Raw genomic sequence first — 22059 nt, 5'->3', positions numbered from 1 at the left:
GCTTTCGTTTGGGAAACTTCCATCCGGTATGGTCAAGATCACACTTTTTTGTATCTTGATGTTGCAATTAAATATCGTCAGGCTTTTTGGAAGTAAAGAGCCCCGTGTTCTGACCCACTTTGCACAATTTTCAGCCTGGGTCATCAGAAGGTCCCAGTGTGCCGGGCATTGGACCGCACAGCGTACCGTCGGGGGACCACAAGGACCATGTAGTGATGGTCTCTGCCCCCTGGAATTTGCACAGCGAGAGGAAGCAGCACAGATTTACGGACACTCAGGTCCCCGCAGCAAGAACTGTTGACTTTTCATTTGTAATCGGAGAAGCTTGGCAGCAGAAACCTGTTTTCTCAGGGTTTACCAGAACTGAACTAAAGTGGAAAATGTTATTTGCTTTAACGAAACAATTTACTCTTATGCAACCTTAAATTGTGTCAATCAAGCAAATAAAGGAAGAAAGCCTCATTTATAAAACTGGCTGCGTCTGGTTTCACTTCATTGCTTCTGGAGCTCCAAGCGGTGGAGGAAAAAAAAAAAATGAAGATTTTGTTGCTGGGTATTTTTCTATTTTTCTGTAGTACCACAGCCTGGGCAAAAGATAAGCATTATTACATTGGAATTATTGAAACAGCTTGGAACTATGCCCCTGACAATGAGGGAAGGACACTTATTTCAGTTGACACGTAAGTCCCTGTTTTTATTGCTTATAGATCCAATTTATAAGTAATCAATTAAAAAATTAAACCAACACAATGAAATATTGATTTAATTTGTTTTATACAGAAACTGCACTGTGTGGACTTGAAACCCAAAACATTTTAATAAATGCCCTCTAAACTCCTGTTTTGTTTTGTTATTTTGGGTTTTTTTCTTTTGCTAGTCTGCCCTACGCCAACCCCCTTGGCCCTTGGGAACTGTGTGGGGCTTACACCCTCTGGGGTTGTTAGGGTATCTCCCATCAGGGGTCAGTCCTTTTGTTTGTTGATGCAGATATTTGGTTAATTTAAATAATGACCATATAAAATTCTATGCTTATTGTAGAGCATGTACTGATTATTAGTGGTGAGGATAAACATTTTAATCCTTTAAACATCATTTATACAAATCAAATACGAGTTGAACAAATAAGACAGTGCCTACTACTTGTTGGCTGACTGTGGACAGTTGATTGAATTGATCTCTCAGCTTCAGAATCCTACTCTGTAAAAGGAGGAAAATAAGGATACCTACTTAAGGTTGTTTGAAGAGTGGGTGCTAATCGAGCTCTTAATATTCAGTGCTTGGCACATGGTACATGTGCAAAAAGTGTGAGATATCTATTATGATAGCCCCCCAAACTCTGTGTGCTTAACTGTTCTGATGTTTCAGTTGAAAGCCTCTTATTCAAGCAGTGGTTACCACACAGAAAAACAAGGGTGGAATTGTGCACTTGAAACCTGTATCATTTTGTTAACCAGCGTCACCCTAATGAAGTCAATAAAAAAGAAGAACAAGCCAAAGTCTACTTCTCCTTGAAGTTTTTGTAATGCAAGTTTACCTACACTAAGGCCCTCGCTTTTAATGTTAATAAACATTTACCACCACATTGAAATTTTGCATTCCAAGACAATGTTCACTCCATTTTAAAATGTATTCCCATGACCATCAGCTGTTAAGATTGTATCTTTAAAAATAGCTTAACAAGGATGCCAAATTTTATCATTGTTGACTGTTGATGGGCAGATACTATTCTTATTAATTTTATGTATGTTTGAAACTTTTTACAGTAAAAAACAAGTGCATAGATGATAATACTATCTAATTGTTGTTATTAGTTTAGTAATATCTAGCAAGGAAAATTTCTGACCGAAAAACAACTCACTGTAAATAAAACTAATTCATCTTGCAATTATTTTTTTAAACCTAGTTTTGAGGTAGCGTTTTCTTCTTAGGACTATAGAGCATATTTTCACGGTTTCACCAAAACCATTATTTTGTATGGATTCAATATTTTCCCTGATTAAATATCATGTAAATTAGATGCAGTTTTTATTAGGAAACCAGACACATAAAAAAAAAAAAGTCAGACTCATTAGTAATAAAAAAAAAAGTACTGTCTTACTCCATACTCCCAACCACCATCCTTCTGCCATTATTCATGATCAAAAGTCAAATTAGCTTTGCTTTAATAAAGAAATTCCTAATTCTAGAAATTAAGAACAGAACAGGGAGGAAATTTGTTAAGAATTGTTTCTTGGGGGTGGGGGTGGGGATGGTAGGAAAAGAATTTCTTCGTCCTGTCTGTGCAAGGAAGGTTATGCAACATTGTATTGGTTTGATAATCCCCAGTGGCTTCAACAACAACCTAGAGTCACACAAACTCCAGAAGGCACTGTTTCCTCTGTGGTTTTTTTAAGAAATATATCTGAATAGTTCATATTGTCAACAAGAGCTTCAACAATGTTGCCAATATTATGTGGACAGCCAGCAAGGAAACAGGATTAATCCTGCAAACACAATGCCAACACCAAGGGTGAGCCAGGAAGTGAATTTTTCCAGGAGCCTCCGGACAAGCACCCAGCCCACACCTTGTGAAAACTTGAGCAGAGAACCCAGTCATGACCTGCCAGATTTCTGCCCCGCAGGGCTGTGCTGTAACAAATGAGTGTTGTTTTACGCTGCTGTGTAATAATTCGTGATGCAGCAATAGAAAACGCACCTGCTGTGTCTCGATTAGTGAAGCCAGGAATCCAGAAACGTTTCACATCTATTACCCACATTTTAGTAACTGTGTATAAGCATCAACCGAGGTCACTTGAGTGCACTTTGAATTTATGGGAGGGAGGAGCATTATCATTATCTTACTAATGGCAGGATAACATTTTTAAAAATTCCTCTACCATTAAAAATCAAAAACAAAAATACACACTCCTGGATTTGACCCTACTTGAAATGATAGGAGTTGGTTATACAGTTATAGAAATTGGGGGATGGAAAGGAAAGATGTGATTACTGAAAGGGGGACATATCTATTCTAATGAACAGAAAAGAGCATGTTACAGTGGTGGATAGGAAGAACTACAATGAATGTGAATTATTTCTTGGTTCAAAGAACAGCTATAATAGATTCTTTTGATGGAGTGTCTGACTGGCAAACTTCCTGCAAGCTTCCAGTAACTGACCCTTTGTCCCCAAGCTGTGCTCTTGTAATTAAATAGACATTTTCTAGTGACCCTTTGATGGTCATTGGGAGACAGACATTAGCAAACACACCTCCCCCAAAGTGTCACATGATATGAACTATTTCTCAATTTGGTTAAGCCTTTAATTTGTTTCACCTCAAAAGACAAGATGTGAAACATAGTCTGCATATTGCGAGGTATAGAAGAGCTCCACATTTTAAAAACCCTGAGGATACTATGACTTCAGACCGATTATTTGAAAATCATTGTAGACAAAAAAAATCCAAAAGCTTAGGCAACACTCCTTTTATTTCAAGAAATGAGAGAATTTCAGTGTGATAAAAGCATTTTATCAAAGCTGACTCTATCGAAACAGGATGAGACTAAGTGCTTGAAAGCCATGTTCAGTAAGTATAAATACATTATATATTATATAATAGTTGTATATATATATTATAGATAATATAGATAATTGGGACAGATCCCCTGGCAATAGAAGTGTGTATAGGCCCTAGAGACAAGTTTCTCTGGGGTTTAGACGCCCCTGTGAGACTGAGTGGTCCAGGCTCTCCTGCAGGGGCACCCAGCAGCCCTGCTCCTCGGCTCGGCTCCATGCTGAGGTTCAGTCTGATGCCCCATTCACCCCGCCGCAGGCCTGGTCCCTGCCAGCTGGGGAAACAGACCCTGCCATCCCTCTGTCTCACGCTCTCGAGGAATCTCACCACCTCCGGGGCTGCGCAGCTGGGAGCCTTTTCCTTCACCTGGAGCCCCCCTACCCCAGCTCCCACTGAGCCCGGAGCAGCATCAGAGCTCACGGGTGGGGATGACCTTCGTCAACACCATGCCTGAACCCTAGCTCAGATGCTCAGAACCAGGCTCTGTGGGTTTGGAGCTCAAGACCTTATTTTTAATTTTATTTATTTTTTTATTTTTCTTGTATTTTTCTGAAACTAGAAGCAGGGAGGCAGACAGACTCCCGCCTCTACCCGACCGGGATCCACCTGGCATGCCCACCGTGGGCGACGCTCTGCCCACCTGAGGCTGTTGCTCTGTTGCAACCGGAGATGTTCCAGTACCTGGGGCAGAGGCCATGGAGCCATCCTCAGCGCCCGGGCCAACTTTGCTCCAGTGGAGCCTTAGCTGCGGGAGGGGAAGAGAGAGACAGAGAGGAAGGAGGGGGGGAGGGGTGGAGAAGCAGATGGGCGCTTCTCCTGTGTGCCCTGGCCGGGAATCGAACCCGGGACTTCCAGATGCTGGGCCAACGCTGTACCACTGAGCCAACTGGCCAGGGCCAAAACCTGACATTTTATCAAGGTCTTCAGTAAATTCTTATGCACAAGAAACCTTAAGAAAAATTTAAGCTAGAGCCCTAGGTTTTTTAAAAACGAAGTTTTTTTAACTTGGCAGCAATGGAAGCCTGGAGCTCCCAGACTAGCTGTCTTCTCGTCTTGAGGAAAGGAAGGGAAAATACCTCTCACTCCTTCCAATGCCCGTACAGTGGAGGAAACAAGATGATGTTTGTTCCTCAGTCGGGTCATTTAGGGCCCCACAGGGGTTGAGTGGGAAGTGGAAAGGCGTCCGAGGTCCCTGAGACAAAGTGGTCAGTGCACACACACACCCATCTCATCAGCCTGAGTGCCGGCTGTCCCCTGCGGGGACCTTGGCTGACGGCTGTGGACGAGCTTGCCCAAGTCCAGGGCTGAAGTCGGACCCCGCACACCACTGGACGGCACTGCCCACTGAGCTCGTCCCGGCTTCTCTGAAGGACGGTAACTCGAGAATCAGTTCCAAGATTTGAATACCAAACTCACTTTCACTTTCCTTTCTTCTTCTTCTTCTTGTTTTTTTCCCTGGCTACTGTTTACCTTGGTGATATTTTGAATTGAATGTATTGGGGTGACATTGGTTAATAAAATTGTCGTATTTTTCACTCCATAAGATGCACCACCTGACCATAAGACACACCTAGGGTGTTAAAGAGGAAAATAAGAAAAAAAAAATATTCTGAACCAAATGATGTGTTAACATACATATTTAATAAAACACTGTATTTTTCGCTCCATAAGACGCACCTTTTTTCCCCCCAAAAGTGGATGGGAAAATGCCCATGCGTCTTATGGAACGAAAAATACGGTACCTAGATTTCAGGTGTGCAGTTCTTCTTTTTGAAAGATTTTATTTATTGATTTTAGAGAAAGGAGAGAGAGAAAGGGGGAGGAACAGAAAGTATCAACTCACGGTAGTTGCTTCTCGCATGTGCCTTGACCCGGCAAGCCCAGGGTTTTGAACCTGCAACCTCTATATTCCAGGTCGATACTTTATCCGCAGCGCCACCACAGGGGAGGCTCAGGCGCACCGTTCTAGAACACATCATCGCACATTCTGCTGTGTGCTCACCACCTCAGTCATCTCCTTCCATCACCGTTTATCCCCCCTGACCCTCTCCTACCTCCTTCTACCCCCCTTGTACTTCGCTAATATTTTTAGGAAAGTTTTAAGCACCTGTTCACCAGCCACTAATGAGAAGATAAACACTCAATGTTTAGGTATTCTTGGTAGCAAGGGACTTAAAAAGCACAAGGGTAATTTGAATCCAAAGGTAATTTTAAAACCCATACACATGGCACACATCCATTCCCACCGTGGTTTACTGCTATTGAAAGAAAGAAAAGTGATAGAATTAATTTAGCATCATTAATTTATTTTAATCTCAGAAAAATAGATACAGACATCCAAATGTCCAGACTGATTGCTTACAAGCTCAGACTCTTCTAGTAGCTGAGAGAGGGATATCGTCTGTGAGAAATGTTTTCACGGTTCCATCTTCATATTTCACTTTAGTTTTATGACCGAGTCCACAACGCTTCTGCGTCTTCATGTAAAAATCTTGTAGGAAGTACTCCGGTAAGATGCGTGGTATTTCTGCGGACCCTTTGCAGCTGGCTCTCTGCCCCACACCTGCGGTGGGACATCTGTCGTAAACATCACGGGGCCGAATGCCAGCTCCCTTCTTTGTCCTCTGAGGGCCACCACTACAACCACTAGTGTGATGATGGGGCCGGGTCATTCATTTCTCTTTGATTGTCGTGTTACCTTCTCCTTCGCCCCCAGAAGTTTTGGGTTCTGACAGAGTGGCTGCCTGCTCTTCCTCTACAGGGAACAGTCCAATATCTATCTGCAAAACGGCCCTGATCGAATTGGAAGATCGTACAAGAAGGCCCTTTACGTTCAGTACACGGACGCGACCTTTAAGACGATGATTGAGAAACCTGTGTGGCTGGGCTTCCTGGGCCCCGTGATCAAAGCAGAGACTGGAGACACCGTGTACGTTCACTTGAAGAACTCCGCCTCTCGGCCCTACACTTTCCATTCCCACGGGATCGTTTACTACAAGGAGCACGAGGGTAAGCTCAGCTCCGGGGCTATCTGGACTTTCCTCTCACTTTTAATTTTTTTTTTTTCTTTGTATTTTTCTGAAGCTAGAAACGGGGCGAGACAGTCAGACAGATTCCCGCATGCGCGGGACCGGGATCCTCCCGGCACGCCCACCAGGGGGCGACGCTCTGCCCACCAGGGGGCGACGCTCTGCCCACCAGGGGGCGACGCTCTGCCCACCAGGGGGCGATGCTCTGCCCCTCCAGGGCATCGCTCTATTGCGACCAGAGCCACTCTAGCGCCTGGGGCAGAGGCCGAGGAGCCATCCCCAGCGCCCGGGCCATCTTTGCTCCAATGGAGCCTCGGCTGCGGGAGGGGAAGAGAGAGACAGAGAGGAAGGAGAGGGGGAGGGGTGGAGAAGCAGATGGACGCTTCTCCTATGTGCCCTGGCCGGGAATCGAACCCGGGACTTCTGCACGCCAGGCCGACGCTCTACCACTGAGCCAACCGGCCAGGGCCCCTCTCACTTTTATAGGAGGAACACTTCTGAACCTCTAAGGTTATGGACTCCACTCCAACCCGGTGGAGTCCTCTGTGGTTTATCCCTGGAGTGTTTCATTCATAAGTGCTTTGGTTCCTCACAATAACGCTGTCTTCCTCGTGGGTGTGCTTGTGTGTGTGGAGTGTGGAGGTGATGGGATTTCTGGGTGGACACACACCGTGAGAGGCAGTGACAGTGGGACTGCCGTTCCAGTGCCAGCTTCTTCCCAGCCAAGACTCAGAAGAAGGCCAGCGAGCAGCGTGCACGGAGGCCAAGACAAGGCAGACACTCACAAGGGAGAAGCAGGGCTCAAGACGGCGACTGACTTATCCTGGAAGACAGTAAACATACTGTGACCACTGTCACCTCCCATCCCGACTCGGGGTGAACTGTCACGGCTAAGGCGGTCTGGGTACTCTCACACATCTGCCAAAGGATGCATGTGACTGGGTGACCCCAGAGTCACATCTGAGACCCAGTTAACCAAAAGGTCATCTGAATGTGCGACTTGGAAACCTTAGGTTTGGTGACTGTCATCTCGCCCTCAGGTCTTGATGATGATGATAACGATGACAAGAGGTCGGTGTTTTGTTGTGGATAAGAGCAAGGGCTTCAAAATAAACAGATCCAGGTGTGAATGCCACCTTGGTTTTTACTGATGGGTGACCTTGGGCAAGTTACTCAACTTCTCTGTGCTCCAGTTTCCTCATGCGTCAAATAGGGGTAATGAGAGGACACAGTCAGGTCCCTGTACGTGTCAGCTCTGATCATACGCAACGGTGCTGAGGCCATTTTCCCGGGCACTGAAATGATAAGGGTCCAGTCTAAAAATGAAAATGAAAATTAGATTGGATACATTCCTTCTCTTCTTCTTTTTTAAAGACTTAATGGTTTTAGCAAGTGAATGTTTTTTGTTTTTGTTGGGTTTTTTTTGTATTTTCTGAAGTTGGGAACCGGGAGGCAGTCAGACAGACTCCTGCATGTGCCCGACTGGGATCCACCAGGCATGCCCACCAGGGGGCGATGCTCTGCCCGTCTGGGGTGTTGCTCTGTTGTGACCAGAGCCACTCTAGCGCCTGAGGCAGAGGCCATAGAGCCATCCTCAGTGCCTGGGCCAACTTTACTCCAATGGAGCCTTGGCTGTGGGAGGGGAAGAGAGAGACAGAGAGGAAGGAGAGGGGGAGGGGTAGAGAAGCAGATGGGCGCTTCTCCTGTGTGCCCTGGCCGGGAATCAAACCCGGGACTCCTATACACCAGGCCGACGCTCTACCACTAAGCCAACCGGCCAGGGCTGCAAGTGAATATTTTAATCATGTGGTTTGTTTCCTTTTTCTGAACCTAACAATTACATGCATGGTCTAGAGACTGACTACTAGCTTATTTTTCATTACCATTTTACGGTATACTAGTGGATCAATCATTTATAAGGGATAATTACTGTATTGTGGCTATGTTAAAAGAAAAAATCTTTTAGAGATACCTACTTGAGAATTTAGGAATGAAATAATACAATGTCCGGAGTTTGCTTTAAAATAATGAGACGGTGACAGGGCGACAAGAAGGGGTGGGGCACAGATGGACCAAGCCTGGCCGTGGTTGATCCTTGTTGAAGTGGGCAGGTGGGTACATGGGGGTTCCTCCTAGTCCTCTCTCAACCTGGGCTCATGTTTGGAAATTTACAGAATTAAAAGTAAAATAATAATTTAAAAAAAAACCCATGGTTACTTCAGAGGCAAAAATTTGGTATCATATAAAACGCTTCATAGTCTAAGAGAGGACAGCCGTGTTTTCATACTTCCAGACCAGGACCCGAGGAGGACAAAAGTGGTTCTTTCCATTACAACCCAGAAGTCACTATGTTCCTGACGTACCTGTTACTGAAGACTCAGTCAAGTGTGAGAAATCGTGCTGCCCGTTCTCTGTGAAGCTGCCAGACCCTCCAGCCTCTCATTCCTCCCTGCTCCAGCGGGACATCGCTGCGTCCCGAAGGGGGCACATTCTCGATGTCGAATGAGTGTTTACTGGGTCAGTTAGTTACTGTCTCTCTCACGTAGCGTCTGTTCTCTCACGTAGCGTCTGTTCTCTCACGTAAGTTCCAACCAAGTGCAGTCGGGAATTCTATTGCCTGTCGCTTCCTAGGGGCCCTCTACCCTGACAACACCACAGAGCGTCACAGAGCCGATGACAAGGTACGCCCGGGGGAGCAGTACACGTACACGCTGCGCGCTACCCAGGAACAAAGTCCCGCCGAGCAGGATGGCAACTGCGTGACCAGAATCTACCACTCGCACATCGACGCCCCGCGAGATATTGCCTCGGGGCTCATCGGCCCTCTAATACTGTGTAAAAAAGGTACGCTGTCTCATTATCGCCCAGGACATGTGACCAAGAGAAAGAGGCAGGGCAGGCAGCTTTTTCTTTTTTAATTCTTTTTTTTTTTTTTTAAGATTCTATTTGTAGATTTTAGGGCGGCAGAGGGGGGGGGGGGCGGAGCAGAAAGCATCAACTCACAGTAGTTGATGGCCAAGGCAGTTTATTCTTTTTTTTTTTTTTTGTATTTTTCTGAAGCTGGAAACGGGGAGAGACAGTCAGACAGACTCCCGCATGCGCCCGACCGGGATCCACCCGGCACGCCCACCAGGGGCGACGCTCTGCCCACCAGGGGGCGATGCTCTGCACATCCTGGGCGTCGCCATATTGCGACCAGAGCCACTCTAGCGCCTGGGGCAGAGGCCAAGGAGCCATCTCCAGCGCCCGGGCCATCTTTGCTCCAATGGAGCCTTGGCTGCGGGAGGGGAAGAGAGAGACAGAGAGGAAGGAGAAAGGGAGGGGTGGAGAAGCAGATGGGCGCTTCTCCTGTGTGCTCTGGCCAGGAATCGAACCCGGGTCCCCCGCACGCCAGGCCGACGCTCTACCACTGAGCCAACCAGCCAGGGCAGTTTATTCTTTAACTATAAGTTGAGTCTTCTGTGTTGTGACTGAGTAGGTCAGGCAGAGGCAGTGAGTCTAGAAAGAGAGGGAACGAAGAGCAGGGCAGGAGAAGGAGAAGAAGGAGAAGTGGAGCCAGCACTCACACCCATTGCCTGAGCTCAAGGAAATACGCTGTCCCTGGGCTCAGAGGTGCTGCTGTCTCTAACTCCCAGTGCTGCTGAAGACAGGTATGGCTATCCAGTGGGACTCCCTTCGGGGCACCCCATGGGGCTGGATCTGTGGTGGTCTGTTTTGTGTTGGTACATGCAGTATCAGCGTTGGTATTCCTACCATCCTGGAAAAGACAGCCCAGATCAAGAGCTTGAAATCTAAGTCTTACTTGAACCATCATTACTTACCTTCCAAGTCTTGTCTTAGTTTGTGGCCCCACAAACCAGAAGATGTATGCACACAGCGTTGAATTCCAACATCCACGCTTTGCCAAAAAAAGCATTTAACAGTTAGGTGGCTAGTGAACATCCAAATATATGAGTGTCTGCCTAGCTTGGAATGCTGAACACGACACTTCCTAAGTGTTTTTCCAATTCTGTAAAACAGGAGTGACTAGTCCAGATTGGTGGTTTATTAGGAAAATAAATAGTAAAAAAATTTAAAACTATTAATGATGTGTTAAAACACACGCTAAAGACTAAGTTATGCTCAAAAGCAATTTGCATTTCAGATACTCTGGATAAAGAAAAAGAAAAAAATATTGACCAAGAATTTGTGGTGATGTTTTCTGTGGCGGATGAAAACCTCAGCTGGTACCTCGATGACAACATTGAGGCCTACTGCTCTGAACCCGAGAGAGTTGACCGAGACAATGAAGACTTCCAGGAGAGTAACAGGATGTATTGTAAGATCACCAAAGATATGTGAACTCTATCGCACTTTTCTTCATCCATGAACTCTGCTAGGTTTGGTCCCTTGTAGCAATAAGTAGTTTCAGGTCTGTGACTCTGATAACAAATCATACTGGACACGCCACTTCATATTTAGCTAAACAGGTCAATTCAAAACTCTCAGACAGGTAAAGCCAGATTCACCACATTGTTCCCAAACCGTGGTCGAGATTCAACAGCATCCATTATGGATTAATGCGTAGTACGTGTGTTATAGTTCTATATTTACTTATTCTCCAAACTCATTCTAAAAAGCATTTGAGGCAGCTTATAATTATGAAACAAAAAGCTTAAAATTATGCTTCTATTGTAAAGCCTTGACCTAGGTTTAGGGAAATCGTGCTCAACGTTATTTATTTTACACATACATTGTTTTGTATGTTTCAGTTCACTTCATTTCTTCTAGAAATGTTTTCTGTACTGCCTAGGCTTCTCTTTAATTCTCAGAGACCAAATAATGAGCTCAGTAAGGTTTCCTTCCTATCACTCAGAATTTGCAAAATCCCTTTACGCCAACTAGACGGGTAAGTTTTGGGTTTTGGTTATGGGGCTATGCCTCTTCAAAATAACTTTTACTAAGAAAACAGAAGGTACAAAAATAATTGTACTGCCAAAGCAGAAGACTTCTTAACCAAGCACAGGTCTCTGTTTCCAATTTGGGCTTATTCTGGCTGGAAGATCCTCTCTCCGTACTTTAATCCTGCCTCTGTTATGTGTTAACACAAACGTGTTTATAAAAAGATTCTCAAAATTCTAGTCTGAAGAAGTCTGGTTCAGCACCTCGGTGGCACGGGCCGCTTTCCCGGTCTCCCCAGAACCAATCTCCACCTACTTCCAGGATCACCCCGTTTGAACAGTGACCTTAAGTTTCTTCAAAGCGTCTTGGGCCATTTCGTTTCTAAATATTATTAAGTCTTTGTGGCTCTGGTCAGTGGTCCCTACTGCCCTGTCCCTGTACTTTTTCTTTCTCCATATCTCTTCTACTTTTGTCTCCCAATCCTAAAAAAAAACAAAACAAAAAAAACATTTCACTTTACAGTAGAAAAATTCTGATAAAAAGAAATCACCCATACTACCACCAACAACATAATTAATGATCGACGACTAAAGAACCATCGTCTTTTTTCTATTCACTATATGTATGTTGTGTATATATGCACAAATTTGCATTTACAAATAAACACACGTACATACTAAAGTGTACAGTTTATAACAAAAAGAGCAAACGGGCTTCCTCCTCAGTGTTGCGTTCATCTACTAGTACTATGTCGACAAGAATCGTGAAGCTGAATTTAGGTCCAAAATTAAAGAGTGCTGTGACTGATTAGTCATGTCTGCTCTGGGTTTGAGAGGGGGAGGAATAGCAGCATACAAGCCAGGTTTTATCTATCGCTAATTGATCTGTTTCGGTAGAGGTGGCCGTCACTATCCCAGGCACTAATGTCTGTTCGTCGCGATCTCTACGCTTGACTTACAGCTGTGAATGGATACGCTTTTGGAACTCTCCCAGGACTCTCCATGTGTGCAGAGGACAGAGTGAAATGGTATCTTTTTGGTATGGGGAATGAAGTTGACGTGCATGCAGCTTTCTTCCACGGCCAAACACTGACAAACAAGAACTACCGTATTGATACAATCAATCTCTTTCCTGCTACCTTTTCTGATGCTTTAATGGTGGCCCACAGCCCTGGAGAGTGGATGCTTAGCTGTCAGAATCTAAACCATCTGAAAGGTAGGACATCTTTCCCTGAAGTTAGCTGTCAGCTAAAATAAAAAAATAAAAAGAGTCATGTCTCAGTTACATTGCTAATGGAGTCATCATTAAGAATCAGAAACTAAAAAAAAAAAACAAAAAACAAAAAAACCCAAAAAAGTAAAAGCTAAATATCTTTGGAATGATACAAACTTTGAACTGGTAACTTAATTTTTCTCTTATGATTGTATGCATCATGTAACAAAAAAAAGACTAAAAGACTGGAAAGTTTATTAAAGCAATAAAATTTGAAAATATTAATTTTGGGGAAAGAATAATTGTCTTGAAAGCATAATACTGCCCTCAAAGTATAGTACTTTAGTCACTCAGCTTTGTAAAATATGTAAAATACACAATATTGGGAACACCATCATACTTGTATATCGTGCTGAAATTAGCCTGCTTTTTACTTGGTTCTATCCAATAGAGCCAGGTTTGTTTTTTATTTGCACCCACAGCTATTCCTTGGTTTAGCTGATAAATCCCTTCTCCATCCCTTTCCTATAATGTGATCAAACATTCCTAGTTTTGGAAAAATACTAGTTTGTGATATTGGTCCCCCGAGGAAAGGACGTTTAATCTGGATCTTGGGCTATGTTACTTTGACCTTCAAACATAGTCTCACAGAGCAAGTGTGACCTTGGCAGCAGAAGGCCTAGAGCAGCAGGTACACAACCATTGGGTGGGAGAGAGCAAGAATTACCGATGTTCATGCTATTCCATCCGCTCTGCCTCCTCTGCGTCTTCAAATACGGCCGAGCCTCTCTTCTTCACTTACCTGTTAACGTCTCTTTGTTTCTCATCAAAAGACCTCCTAAATGAAAGCCCACAGAAACTTGTCCTATATTTGTATATATTTTTAAAGTGAGAGCAGGAGAGACAGACTCCCATATGCACCGCAACCGAGATCCACCTTGCAACCCCCATCTAGGGCAGATGCTCTGCCCATCTGGGGCCATGCTGGCAACTGAGCTATATTTTTAGCACCTGAGGTGGAGGCTCCATGGAACCATCCTTAGCGCCTGGGGCTGACGTGCTCAAATCAATTGAGCCATGGCTGCAGGAGGGGAAGAGAGAGACAGAGACAGAAGGGGCAGGGGAAGGGTGGAGAAGCAGATGGGCGGCTTCTCCTGTGTGCCCTGATTGGGAATTGAACCTGGGACTTCCAAAGGCAGGGTCAACACTCTACCACTGAGCTAACTGGCCAGGGCCTGGTCCCATATTTTAAAAAATACTGACTAATATCTCTTCTCTATGTTGGTTGTATAGAGAAGTTTAAAAAAAAAAAAAAAAAGACTGCTTGAATTTTCCTGTAGTAGTCATGTATTTAGAGGTGTTGGCTCTAGTCTGTAATCCCGTTTCTAGTAGTCATGTATTTAGAGGTGTTGGCTCTAGTCTGTAATCCCGTTTCTAGCTGTCTATGGCTCCGAGTCCCTTCTGCCTCTCACCGGCCGTGTTTACAAGGCAACGGCAGAGGGACACTCTGGCTCCATTAACAGCTCTTTTCCTGTGTGGTCTGCAGCTGGCTTGCAGGCCTTTTTCCAGGTGCGAGACTGTCACAAGCCCTCATCAGAAGACAGTATTCGCGGGAAGCACGTGAGACACTACTACATCGCCGCCGAGGAAATCACCTGGAACTATGCGCCCTCCGGCACGGACACCTTCACCAAGGACAGGTTGACAGAACCTGGGAGGTAATTCAGAATACAAGGCTATTCCTTGCAAATAGGGCTCCCCTTTAAAAAAATACCATCAGGTGTTCATTTGGAAATGAAAACTTTAATCGGCGCTTTACATTAACTAGTTTGCTGAATGTTTATTAAGGTATTTGGGATGAGTCTAAGCAAACTGGCATTTCTTTTTTTTTGTACTTTTCTGAAGCTGGAAATGGGGAGAGACAGTCAGACAGACTCCCGCATGCGCCCGACCGGGATCCACCCGGCACGCCCACCAGGGGCGATGCTCTGTCCACCAGGGGGCGATGCTCTGCCCCTCCGGGGCGTGGCTCTGCCACAACCAGAGCCACTCTAGTGCCTGGGGCAGAGGCCAAGGAGCCATCCCCAGCGCCCGGGCCATCCTTGCTCCAATGGAGCCTTGGCTGCGGGAGGGGAAGAGAGAGACAGAGAGGAAGGAGGGGGGGTGGGGGTGGAGAAGCAAATGGGCGCTTCTCCTGTGTGCCCTGGCCCGGAATTGAACCCGGGTCCCCCGCACGCCAGGCCGACGCTCTACCGCTGAGCCAACCGGCCAGGGCCGGCATTTCTCTTATGATTAAGGGATGTTGAACATCTTTTCACATGCGTGTTGGCCATTTAGAGAAACGTTTATTCAAGTCCTTTGCTCATTTTTTTTAATTGGGTGGTCGTGTTGCTGTTGAGTTATAAGAATTTGTTATATATTCAGGGGACAGTAAGCCCTTGCCAGGTGTATGCTTTGCAGATACCGTCTCCCATTCTGCAGATGTTGTGGTCACTGTCTTGATCAGGTCCTTTGGTGCACACAAGCTACTCCTTGTGCGGGTCTGGTGACTTCCACAGCCTCCCGGCCATTCTTCCGGGCCCTGCCTTCCTTTCCTGCTCCCATTGTGGACTTTCAAAAAGGTCCACGAGGTTGTGCCACCTCCCTGCTTCAGGTCTCCGCTCCAACACCGCCTCTACCGAGAGGCTTTCTGGGCCGTTCAACTACTTAGAAAGCTTTAGGGGTTTACTCAACAACACACCAGCCAGGAGCTGATCTGGCTCCAGCCAGGGGACTCCTGAAGCAGACACGGAAGGTCCAGGTGGCCTGCTGTCCAAGATGCATGGACTCTTATGTGTGTGTTTGTGTGTGTATGCATAGTGAGAAGAGGAGAGGCAGAGAGACAGACTTGCATATGCACCTGACCAGGGTCTACCAGGCATACCCACCAGGGGATGATGCTTGGCCCCTCTGGGGCGTTGCTCCATTGCAACCAGAGCCATTCTAGCACCTGAGGTGGAGGCCATGGAGCTGTTCTCAGTGCTCCATGGGTCAACTTTGCTCCATTGGAGCCTTGGCTGCAGGAGGGGAAGAGAGAGAGACAAAGAGAAAGAAGAAGGGGAAGGGTGGAGAAGCAGATGGGTGGTTCTCCTGTGTGCCCTGGCTGGGCTGGGAATCAAACCCAGGTTTCCACATGCCGGGCCCGATGCTCTACCACTGAGCCAACTGGCCAGGGCCAGATGCACTGACTCTTAGAAATGCATCTGTGACCCAGAAGGCTCCTAGAAATCACGGATTTGCATTTCGAACTGCTTAAATGGACACCTCAGTCGGATGAGGCTTCTCCAAATCAATATGGCCAAACCTGAACCCATTCTCTTCCCCACAAATCTGAGGGGTGATACTACTTTCTGTGAGTGGTACCACCGTCCATCTACCAAGCCTCAAATCTGAGCTCCAGCCTTGACTCCCTCCCTCCTTCGCATATCCCTTCTTCTTCTCTCATCACATGCTGTCTCACTCGAGCCTAAACACCTCTGGAGGCTGTTCCTCTCCGTCCTGTTTGCCAAGACCTCTGCAGTCATTGCTGCCCCTCCTGCTGGGTCCCCCTACAGCCTGGCATGTCCTGCCATGTCCTCCAGGCAGCAGCCCAAGTGATCCTACCAAGATGTGAATCCTCGCCTGACCAGGCGGTGGCTCAGTGGATAGAGCGTCGGACTGGGACGCGGAGGACCGAGGTTCGAAACCCCGAGGTTGCCAGCTTGAGTGCGGGCTCATCCGCCTTGAATGTGGGCTCACCAGCTTGAGCCCTAGTTCGCTGGCTTGAGCAAGGGGTCACTCCATCTGCTGTAGACCCCTGGTCAAGGCAGATATGAGAGAGCAATCAATGAGAAGCTAAGGAGCTGCGATCAACTGATGCTTCTCATCTCTCTCCCTTCCTGTCTGTCTGTCCCTACCTGTCCCTCTCTCTCTCTCTGTCTCTGTCACACAAAAATAAATAAATAAAAGATGAGACTCCTCAATGCTCCATCTTCCCGAGCTGCTCCCTGCCTTGGGATGGAGCACAGACACCTCCATGAGTGCTTCCTGCCCGTCCCTCACCCCCCGGCTCCTCCACCCTGCCCTGCGCCCTGTGCTGCCGTCCATTGTGTGCAACACGCACAGTCAGTCTCTCCCCCGTCCCTCACCCACCCCCCACTCCTCCACCCTGCCCTGCGCCCTGTGCTGCTGTCCCATTGTGTGCAACACGCACAGTCAGTCTCTCCCCCGAGCCTCCCCACAGACTGTGTCCTGCTTGTGAACACTGCCCCATCCTCCCTACCAAACTCACGTCATCCTTTTTTTATATTTCTCTGAAGCTGGAAACGGGGAGGCAGTCAGACAGACTCCCACATGCGCCTGACCGGGATCCACCCGGCACGCCCACCAGGGGGCGATGCTCTGCCCATCTGGGGCGTCGCTCTGTTGCAACCAGAGCCATTCTAGTGCCTGAGGCAGAGGCCACAGAGCCATCCTCAGCGCCCGGGCCAACTTTGCTCCAATGGAGCCCTGGCTGCGGGAGGGGAAGAGAGAGACAGAGAGGAAGGAGAGGGGGAGGGGTGGAGAAGCAGATGGGTGCTTCTCCTGTGTGCCCCGGCCGGGAATCGAACCCAGGACTCCCGCACACCAGGCCGACGCTCTACCACTGAGCCACGTCATCTTTTTAACAGCACTCTCCCTCTCGATAGTTTTTGAAAATCACGTCCTCTGGAAGCCTTTGGGGCCTCTCTCCACCACGTTCCCCAACGCCAGGAGCACTGCTCCATAACACCCAGGCTAACTCCCTGCGCTTACACAGAAGGGTTCCTGGTCTGTCTTCCTGGGCGGCTGTCAGCTTCACCCGGACAGGGACGGGTCCGGCTTGCTTATGGTTCTGTCATCAGCACAGGGCAGAGGTCCTAGCTTACACCAAGTGTTTCACACCGTTGTCAAATAAAAAAGAGATGAATGGGTGTGAAGTCAGGTGCCTTTCTAAGATTGGATATCTTCATTTGTCACAAGGGAAGAATATTCCTGACTTTGTTGCTTTTCCCTGGAAAGTTTCAGAAAATAAATAAAAGCTCCCGATCGCCTGGTTAGTGCTGACACCCAATAAGCAGCAACTACTGTACTTTTAAGCATTCCGGTCACTTGTTTAAAGATTGGAGTTTAGAACAATTCGTCAGCCATCAGAAGCTGACACGGGCCCTCTTGAAATCCTTTTACTTCACTTTGGAGAAATGAAACTGCTTTGCCAGGGCTCTCTATTCCTTCTCTGCACGGCCTTCTGTGAAGTAGCCTCGTCCCGCCTGCTTCTGTCTGCCTGAAGTGCTGGTAAACCTCAGGGAACAGAGTTTCTCTCTCCGGTTAGCGCCCTGCGGGAACACCTGCTGCCCTTAGCCTTCAGCTCCCGCACTCAACACTCTTCCTTTCGACAGTGACTCAGAGGTGTTCTTCCAACGTGGTCCTACGAGAATTGGAGGCTCGTACAAAAAGCTGGTTTACCGTGAGTACACGGATGCCTCCTTCACCAGCCAAAAGGAGAGGAGCCCCGAAGAGCTGCACCTTGGCATCCTGGGTGAGTGCTTGCAGATGTAACGGACCATGGACCGTGTGCGCTCTGGCCCTGGGCTACACCAGCCTCGGCAAAAACAGGACGTGCAGGTCCTGCAGCGTGACTTCTACATGAAACTAGGGCTGCGGAAGGCCCATCGTCAGTAAGGCATAGCAGCTATTTACATTTCCAAGTGGAAGCTGTCGAGAGTAACGCTTCCTCATTAAAAACCATGCTGGCTTCCATCATGATGTTTTGTTTCTTTGCAGAGGGAAGGGGAGTTGTGTGTTCAGGGGACAGACAGCATTGTAGACGAGGAAGCTTGTAGCCTCTGTTCTTAACTAAAAGATACATTCCTGTAGAAATAAACTCCAGGCTACTGATGAGACAGGCTGGGTTTGTCTCAGTACCTTCTGTAGGCTGCCCTCAGACAGAGCCCAGAGACCTGTCCTTGCTCAGGTAGGATAGCAGAGTGGGTGGATTCAGACTGTCCTCACTCTTCAGCTGTTAGCTGTGTGACCTCAGCTTCCTGTGCCTGTTCCCTTTCTATAAAATGGGAACAATAATAACAGGAATGAATGGGCCTTCCCTCATAAAGTTGTTGTAAGGATTAAATGAGTTAATTCACATGAACACTCAGAAAAACACACAGGAAGCTCTCAATAAATAGCGTTTTACATATTGCATAAAGTACTTTTGTACTATGTATCTATGTTTTCCTCTACATTTGGTGATCATATGAATCTTGGCGATGGGAAATGCACAGGCGTTGTTCTTCACGTCCAAGACAGTTGAATGTACCCCCTTTGGCTGGCTAAGGTTTTACAGCAATCCCTTGATTCTTGAGGTGGCACTCCCCCCAACTCTTGAGATAGCTAACACCCGTCTAGCCACCGGAAGACTAGCATGAACAGAGCATCAACCCTGCGAATAGTTTTTTTGTAGATGTATAGAGATTGTGGACTGACTTGGATAGAAATGCTACCGAATTTTATTAACCCAAAGCTGAATCAGAAAGCCCTGCTCATCTCTCTCCGAGCTCACCCTGTCAAACTGATAATGGACTTTCGAAAACCAGGCTTGGTATCTGCCGCAGACCAGAACGGTGCTCACCGTGGTCCTCGCTACAGAACAAGCCAAAGAAAACAACTGTCTCATGTATTCTGTATGCTGCGTGCCCAGAAGGACATTCTCTCCTTGTCCCTAGGTCCTGTCATCTGGGCAGAGGTGGGAGACACCGTCCGAGTCACCTTCCGTAACAAAGGAGCGCATCCCCTCAGCATCGAGGCAACCGGAGTGAGAGTCAGTAAGAGCAACGAGGGCACGCACTACGCTTCCAGTCACAACCCCCAGAGCGGAGGTGAGTGCGTGCTCTGGCCAGTCTATGCATGACCCCCCCAGTGCACTCACCTGGCCCCCCCGGGGGGGGCGGACGGTGAAGGCAGGCCCCCCAGGCCCACACCCAAGCACACTGCTCAGACACCAGCGGGGAGCAAGGACACCCCTCCTCCCAGCATTTCCAGCTGGGTTATGGAACACTGTCCTGCCTTCATGGGTGGTATTTATTTATTATTCAGTTATTTAAAGTGAGAGGAGGGGAAGCAGAGAGACAGACTCCTCTCCTGCATGCATCCGACTGTGATCCACTCGGCAAGCCCCCTACAGGTAGGATGCTTTGCTCATCTAGGACCGTTGCTCAGCAACTGAGCTATTTTTCCTGCCTGAGGCAGGAGGCTCCACAAGCCATACTCAGCACCTGGGGTCAACTTGGTCAAACCAATTAATGGCTGCCTGAGGGGAAGAGAGAGAGAGAAAGAGAAAGGGGGGGAGTGGTGGAGAAGCAGATGGTTGCTTCTCCTGGGTGCCCTGACCCTGAATTGAACCCAGGACATCCACACACTGGGCCAACATTCTACCACTGAGCCAACCGGCCAGGGCCTATTTGAGTGGTTTCTAAATTTTAAAAAATGTGCTTGCAAAAAAAAAAATGTGCTTGCAGTTACCGTATAAGAATATTGGATGCTCATTTTAGAATATTTGAAAAATATAAAAAGGTATAGCCCAAAGTATTACTCACAGTTCTATAGAGAACTACAATTATGTTTTACATAATTTACCTACTCTTTTATTTGTTTATGTATAATATATATTTAAATATGGTTGAAGTTGTAGTGTATAAATATATATACTTATCATTATAATTGTGTGCCCAGAATTTGTTACCTTAGCATTATAAGCACTTTACAAATATAATTTAAATGATCCACAGTATTCCACCATATGGATGTATTGAGGTGTTTTTATATGTCAAGGCTGACCGGTACAGGCTGGTGGCTTTGCCACCGCTCGCAGAGTGACCGTGGGCAAGTTACTCAGTCTTTCTGGCCTTGGTTTCCCCCAAGTGTAAAATTGGGAGGTTTAAACGGGATTGTCAACAAGCTCTCCTTTAGTTATACAATTATTTTCAGTTCAGTTTTATTCAGTGGAATTTCCACTGGTTGCCTCCTATATCATTGTGTTGTTCTAGCTGATAGAAGTATGGAGTCAATGCTTGCCTTCAAGAAGGTTAAGTTGTATTGGGGTGAGGGGGGGAGGGGATACTCACAATACAACATGAAAGGTGCAAGAGCCGTTCTTAGCGGCTCTGAGAGCGTGAAGAGCCGCCCTGTCCTCGTCCATTCAGGCTGCTACAACTAAATGCTGCAGGCTGGGGGTGGGGGTGGGGGAAAACCACAGAACCTTATTCCTCACAGATCTGAGGCTGGAAGCCCAAAGTCAGACCGTCTTCTGGGTCTCAGACTTCTTATTGTGTGCCCACCTGCTGAAAGGGCTCAGGAACTCTGTGGGGCCTCTTTTATAAAGTCACTAATCCCCTTCCGGAGGGCTCCACCCTCATGAGCTAATCACCTCCTGAAGGACTCACCTTCTAACACCATCCCATTGGGCATCTGGATTCCAACGTGTGAATTTGGGGGAGGGGAGACACAAACTTTCTGGCAGTAGCAGGAGCCAGTCTCAGACAGAGGTTTAGAGGAGGCTTCCTGGAGGAAGTCCCACCCCTCGGTGACCTGACAGGAGCACCAGTAGGATTCTGTTCTAATTCCTAAGGCGCTCAGAAGTGGGTAATCCTAGACTACACCGCATCTGCTCTGTGGCTCACATCGCCACTGTACCAGGTACACGTAATGTCACCAGTGTTATCTTTCTCCAGATGTGCCTCCTTCTTCAGCCTCCCAGGTGGCTCCCAAAGAAACGTTCACCTATGAGTGGACCGTCCCCGAAGAAGTGGGACCCACTTACAAAGACCCTGTCTGTCTAGCTAAGATGTATTATTCTGCTGTGGATCCCACCAAAGATATCTTCACTGGGCTCATCGGGCCGATGAAAATATGCAGGAAAGGAAGTTTACACGAGAATGGGAAACAGGTGAGACGAATGAGGGAGAATGAAAATCATTTCCCAGCCCCTATGAACTATCATTATTATAAGGAGATTTCTGAGTTTTGAGGCAGAGAGGATTCTACACATAATGTTTGCTATATAATTTTTCCAGGCTTATCACATCTGTATTATGCAGAGACTCTCTGACTCACGTGATTGTTCCAAGATGAGCTGGAAGCAACATTTTCCTTGGAATCTGACATTTTTTTGTGATACAATCACACATAAAATATTTACACCTACGTAAAAGAAGTTATTAATGGTAATGTTATTCAGCATTCACTGAGGAGAGTATTGCTTAAAATATTTTTCAGAACTGAGAAAATGACTCTTAGACCTAGAAATAGAAATATCTAGCCCCATTATTGTTTTTATGAACCTTTAATAGATGA

The 22059-nt window shown here is 46.9% G+C and overlaps 1 protein-coding gene across 3 annotated transcripts in view; it reads left to right on the top strand.

The window, feature by feature from the left end:
- Positions 1-338: 338 nt before the first annotated feature.
- The window catches only part of CP (ceruloplasmin), a 64210-nt gene continuing 42489 nt past the window's right edge, over positions 339-22059 (top strand). The window contains exons 1-9 of one of the 3 annotated variants that reach the window (XM_066347735.1): positions 339-680; positions 6315-6562; positions 9214-9426; positions 10727-10900; positions 12424-12678; positions 14222-14393; positions 18111-18250; positions 19434-19586; positions 21456-21652. In XM_066347735.1, coding sequence (XP_066203832.1) covers positions 535-680; positions 6315-6562; positions 9214-9426; positions 10727-10900; positions 12424-12678; positions 14222-14393; positions 18111-18250; positions 19434-19586; positions 21456-21652 — 1698 coding nt within the window. In that variant the 5' untranslated portion in view covers positions 339-534. Of the gene's footprint in view, positions 681-6314; positions 6563-9213; positions 9427-10726; positions 10901-12423; positions 12679-14221; positions 14394-18110; positions 18251-19433; positions 19587-21437; positions 21653-22059 lie in introns of all 3 variants that reach the window. The other 2 variants (XM_066347734.1, XM_066347736.1) reach the window with 2 other exon arrangements.

This window comes from Saccopteryx leptura, chromosome 8, assembly GCF_036850995.1.
Source record: "Saccopteryx leptura isolate mSacLep1 chromosome 8, mSacLep1_pri_phased_curated, whole genome shotgun sequence".
Taxonomy (NCBI): domain Eukaryota; kingdom Metazoa; phylum Chordata; class Mammalia; order Chiroptera; family Emballonuridae; genus Saccopteryx; species Saccopteryx leptura.
Note: the sequence above shows the minus strand (reverse complement) of the source record. Positions and strands in the feature narration are given on the sequence as shown.